The sequence below is a fragment of the Gobius niger genome, assembly GCF_951799975.1.
Source record: "Gobius niger genome assembly, chromosome: 14".
NCBI classification, from domain to species: domain Eukaryota; kingdom Metazoa; phylum Chordata; class Actinopteri; order Gobiiformes; family Gobiidae; genus Gobius; species Gobius niger.
Window position 1 is genome coordinate 11,205,326 of NC_136865.1, and position 6,000 is coordinate 11,211,325.

The window sequence follows — 6,000 nt, forward strand, 5'->3', positions numbered from 1 at the left end:
CAGTATCGGTATCAGCAGCAAAAAAAGTTGGATCGGTGCATCTCTACTTTTAACAGTACTACATCAATTAAATGAAAGAATTCCAAATCATCTCAGGCTGACAGTCCAAGCACCATCATAGTTGTACTTTCTGCAGTGTAGTTCAGCTGTAGTCTGGATGCTGTGTGGTGGAAATGGCCAAGTCTGAGACTGAGTAAAGCAATAAAGTTTTTTTATATCCGAACTGATCTTGAAATTATGTTGGCAGTAAGTTTTCACAGTGTTAAAGTTAAACTTGTCAGATGAAAAGTTGGGTCTTCACTAGATTCCTAAGCGGTAAAGCAGATTTTCTTTAGGTTTTACGAAGGGTGCGTGTTAGGAATGAGGCTCTGTGAATCTGATGGGATTTTATCAGACAAATATCGCAATTAGATTTGAACAAATAAAAATAAAATAATGACTCAGGTCACGGTTTTAAACACATCTGGAAAAAGACTGACATATGTGCTGCTAAACCAGATTCCCGACCATGTTCATAGACATTCAGACCTGGATTCAGAGGATGCGTTTGTGCTGGGGGTTCAAACCTTGGGCCACATATTTTTGGAGAATCTTTTTCAATATTTCTTCACTCTACCTTTCCATTTATGTTTGCACCTGAAGGACAGTGTAATTCTATTTTTGCATCCTGTTTTTTTAGATTTCATTCATATCGCATGTTGTTAAATCAAAGCAAAAGTTGTACATCGTTGGAACATTTTTCCTTTTCCTCTATAAGCTGTAGTCCTATAGTTTCTTCTCTATACTGTGTGCCCCTGATATTCTTCCACATGACTCCCAAAGCTTACTGTTCACTTTGTACCTCGCTGTAATTTGCATCTCAGCAGCTGTTTGAATCTTACACTTCAGACATAAAAGCCCCTGAAAAGAAAAGAGTTACATGCGATGCGCTCCGGCTCGTGCAAAGAGGACCGACGTAATGAGAGGTTTCGAGTGACTGGGTAAGTATCTGGGAAAGAAGCCTGCATAACTGAGCGACATAAGCTCGCACCGGCCCGACAATATCAAAGTGGTGAAGGAGGCAACACTTCATCCATATGCGCCACGAAAGAGTCAGTGGAACAACGCCAGCAACACTCGGAGCGCAGACGCAGCAGTGCATGTCAGTCAGCCAAGTGATAATAAGACTTGATACCAGTGGCCTCAAACCTGACAAGGAGAAACAAGCTCATGGGATCAATGCCGCGCAACGTTACGCGATAATACCCTCTATCCCAAAAAAAAAAACATGTACTTCTGAGCGGTAAATGTAAACCTTTTCATCGTCAACAAAGCCGACTTCAAACTGACTCGGGGCAGGAATTGGGTTCTCTTCTCTCGCGACAAAGGGTCCTCGCGCAACTGTTGTTATGTTTCAAAGAAAGCACAGCCCGAAGTGACGTTTCATTCCGGCTTTGTTTATCCAGCGGATTTTCGCAGCGTCAAGGCAGTGTTACAAACATACTGCTCCCTACAGACATCTGAACTCAAACTCCTCGAAAACAGAAAGTAAAAGACTTTCATATCAGGACGATGACGATCAAAATATAGATGTAATTCTGTCCTCAGGTAAAGTCTAAATGCTTAGTTTCATATACTTTGTGACTTGGTTTTTACACTTACTACAATATCGTTTACATGGTATGTCAATGTGCCATGCTAGAAAGAATAAAAAAAAGTCGATGTATTTCTGTAAGAGGTGTTGGAAGATCAGTTAAAACAGTCCCAAACTGTCAAAGCTTTCTAAGAGTTGTATAAATCGACTAAAATTCAAGAATATATAAGCTTAGGATGAATAAAGTAAGAAAAGAAAGTGAAAAGACTTAAATAGATCCATAAAGGATGAATTTGAATCTAAATGACTTAGTTTAAAATAAATTAACATAAAACAAAATGCATCTATGTTGGAATATTGAAATTGACTCGAGACACGAGCTAATTTCTCTTCTGTTTGACACTTGACATAGTTTATTATAAATGTTTGTGTTTGTTTTCTAGTGGAAGTATGTAAACTGTGTTAGGCATAATGAGTTTTCACTTCAGCCTAAACCCTTTCGGTCATGTTGTACACGAATAATTGGAAATGTTTGTTTTATGTTTAAAGGAAAGAGGTGACCGAATAAACTACTACTACTAATGTATTGTGATTACTTCCTATGCCCGACATGACTTTGGGTGAGAAAATCATTTGGTTACACAGCGTAACACATTCAAATATTTGTCATCGATTTATTGTATGAGCCGACGATTAAGATTGTTGTTAACGATAACAAAATCTCATTTTTGATTTACTGAGGCAGGAAACTATCGCGATAAACGATAATATTGACGACCTTATAATGCCACAGAAACGAAATCTTAAAATATCCAACACTGAACATGAGATGCGGCGGAACATGACCTGCTTTGGGTAAAGTAAAAAAAGTATTACATTGGAAAAATGGGGGAAAATACAAATCTATGTAAAGACGATAAATACTGAGCCCATGATGTATTGTTTATCTGTCATTTATTCATTTATTGAACGATAAGTCGATATAGTAATTATCGTGTCAGGGTCGGGCAATTATTAGAAATGTAATTACAGCTACTATTAATCCTAACCCTTCCCACCAATCTCTCTGTGTGTGTGTATTGGGGGGACTTGTAAAAGTGTGTTATATAATGGAATATCAATACAGGGGAAAAAAAGACATTGAAAACTACTGCTTTCGCCTCTCAACTATCTTGACTTCAGTAAACAAGCCCCTCAGAAATGATAGGAACATGCACTTACCAGGCTGAGTCTCTTGTCTGAAAGCATTACCATACTATTCACAGCAAACACACTGGTCTTTTGAAATATAATGGCGCGTCGCGGTTATGCCCAAGAGTAAACGCCACGGCGAATCACATAAAACTATGCGAGTGATGATCCATGAGAGGCAGGGGAGGCTTATAATGATCTGGAGTGTCTGATTGCGAATGCGCTGGGCGACAGTATCCGTGGAAGTAATGCTGTGGGAGCGCGTCATTAAATAAAAATTATGCCTGACTTTGCTGGGGGAACGTTTTTTTTTTTTTTTTATAGGGAACCCTCGAGGTCTTATGTTTGGGCACAAGCTGTGAGCAGGACCGGCCTGTCAGATAGGATAAAGCAGCCCGCGCAGCACCAGTGTCTGGGGGCTCATAGCATTAGTTCCAGTGCAGCCACAGCGGCGCACGCAGCGGACCAAATCTGCTTGTCTGTTACCTTTAAAAGAAACATAGTGCACCAGTGGCTGTTGAAGAATACTTAAAACGTCCCGGCAGCCCATTAGGGGGGGGGGGGGGTCGTGGAAGTGCCGTGATTAGCCGTTTGTGACTGGATCAGATCTTTGGTTTCATACAGTGTAACTTAACAAACCTCAGAAACAGCTTTACAGAAGAGCTGGCTTCGTGAGTGAAGGCTTTTCGCACTTAAACTTATTCGGGATATGGCTCCGGACTCATTCCTTTCACTGTGTCAAGTTTGAGTTACGTAAGCCTATTTTCAAAGTTTCGGTGGAAGGAGTAGATCACCATACGTGCCCCTATACGTGATTATTTCTCACATACCCTGAGTCTATGAAAAGAACGGCTACAGGAAATGCACATGGGCTTCCTAACCTGTGCCGAAGATTTGCATCCCATTTTAGAGCCATAAATCCCATCGCTATGTAGTCCGAAAGTAGGGGAGAGGAGAGGGGGGGGTGACAAGTGATAAATGCGTAGCAAAAAAAAAAAAAAAAAAAGATTTCCAGCATCTTCAAAGAGGCAAAGGATTAATTAAACTGTGGCTGTGGCTCCATCCCCGTTTTTTTTTAATACAAATTCCATTTCGGTCACGTCCACTCGCTTCAAAGAGGGGAAACACATGTACATTTGAATAAGAGGGTGATTATTCCTGCTCTCGCACTGCGGCTTACACGTGTCGGCGTGGGGATGAAGACGAGTCCAGCCTGCTAACTGGATGTCAAGTCGACTGAATGCTGAAGGTCTCACTAATGCGCCCGTCGCAAAAACTTGGCTTTGGCAAAATGTTGTGCTTTTTGGGGTTTTGGGGTTGTTTTGTTTTGTTGGTTTTTGGGGTTTTTTGGGTTGTTGGTTTTTTTTTGGGGGGGGGGATTCAGAAGAGCTATTCAAGAATTTCAACAACATGAAAAGAGTTCATGAGGGATATGCACTGATTTGGGGGATTCCTGGCACATCCCATAATAACAAACCAAGTGATTGTTTTTTTTTTTTTGTTTTTTTTTTGATCGTTCACATAAGAGCGCTTGGACATTACAAAGCAAACGCAGCACAGCCCTTTTCTTGTTTGTTGAAGTCAGATTTTCTGTAGTTAAGTCACATTTTTTAACGTTCAGTTGCGCCGCGCTCTCTATCGACATGTGTTGGTATCGTCAATCGCGTTAAATAGGTCCCACGTTGTTCGTCAAAAGCTGCAACGTCAAAAGTTTACAAGAGTGATTGACAATTCGAACTTCGACCACCTGTCTCTTTCTGAAATCCTACGCACATGTGAGTAAAATAGTCTGTATTTTTTAACACAAAGTAGGCGCGTTGTTGGTGTCGAGTAACCAACAACGCCACTCCGATCACCACGCGGCTTTACCTTGGTCCAGTAGCCGCATGGAGTGCAGAAACGCCGGGTCCAGCGTGTCCTTCTCTCCCATAAGCTCCGGTAAGTAGCTCTCGCTCCCCATTCTGTTTCCTTTTTTTTTTTTTTTCGTTCTTCTGCGTCTTGTTCTTCTTCTCCCCCCCTTTCACTCAGAGTCAACGAGTCAAATGCAAAAAAAAAAAAAAAAAAAACTAGTGAAATTTGCCCAAACGGACAGGTGGTGTTGGGGGGGGAAACTTGTTCAACGCCAAACTTAGCAAACCTGGAGCGTGAAGCGTGAGGCGGCAGCTGCTGTCATCCAAGCGTGCGCTCACAGGAGCATGTCTCAGTTTGTTTTATCGCCCCGAAGAATTAAAAAAAGAAGAAGAAGAAGAAGGGTAAGGCTTCGTGTAGGATCCGAAAGGGCGCAGCGCTGAGACCGGTGCGCATTACAGCCTGCGGGGGGGGAGAGAAAAGTGGTTTCGTCGTGTCGTGTGACGGGCTGGCGGCAGAGGTGGAGGAAGGAAGGAAGGAAGGAGCGGTTCGGTCTCGCTCGTATCCAGCGGGAAAGTGAGGAGGCAGAGCGCGCGGCCGGCCACACAGGCGGCACGCAGCAGACACGAGGGGCGGAGCCAAGTGCAGGAGCTCTCCGTGGTGCTGAAGCCCGTCATTAGCATACGCGTTACCATACATCTCCAGCGCTGTGTGAACAGAGGATTTAATAATAATAATAATCATCATATCATCATATATTTTTCTCCCCTTGCACTTTGATGCTTTTTTGCCGTGTTTTATCATTTTTCGCTCTTTCTGGCTTTTATGTAGCTCTTTTGTTTTCTTTTCTCGCTTTCTGGTCGCATTTTCATCCTCATTTTCGTTGCTGTTTTGACGTTTTGTTGTTTGAAAACGTGTCAAAATGGCAGCACGCAAGTGAGACAAAAACCGAGGATGAAAAAGCCACAAAAACGCAACAAAAAAGGCACAAAAGAGCAACAAGAAAGCAACAAAAGAGTAAAAAAAAGCAGCAGAAAAGACAAAAAAAATTGAGACAAAAGTTAACAAAGAAGCAATGAAAAACATGTGTAGCAGACCGAGGCAGTAGCCCACTTGTTAACTGCATTGCTTTACAGTGATCACAACGCCACTCTGAATTGTGGGTCAGAGAACCCAGTATTGACTTTACCCCACGCTAAGGTCACACAGGTTCGTTGGACTAGGTAGGACAGAGACAGGTTTATAAAAAATATATTGTTTTTATTACTTTGGATTTAAATATATTTTTAGTTCATTTGAGTTGAGAGCAGGTTACATGAGCGGTGCAAATACAAAACTTGCAGATTGAAATTAAAGAAAACAAAAACAGCAGAGAAAACCCATTGCTA

General features: G+C 41.9%; 1 protein-coding gene across 3 annotated transcripts in view; it reads right to left on the bottom strand.

Moving 5' to 3' along the window:
• Positions 1 to 5,209, bottom strand: part of khdrbs3 (KH domain containing, RNA binding, signal transduction associated 3) — a 157,846-nt gene extending 152,637 nt beyond the window's left edge. For all 3 annotated transcript variants that reach the window (XR_013793604.1, XM_079571315.1, XM_079571314.1), the window contains exon 1: positions 4,634 to 5,209. Coding sequence is in view for 2 of the 3 variants with exons in the window: in XM_079571315.1 (XP_079427441.1) it covers positions 4,634 to 4,724 (91 nt within the window). In the remaining variant the exon portion in view is untranslated. The remainder of the gene's footprint in view (positions 1 to 4,633) is intronic.
• Positions 5,210 to 6,000: the final 791 nt, after the last annotated feature.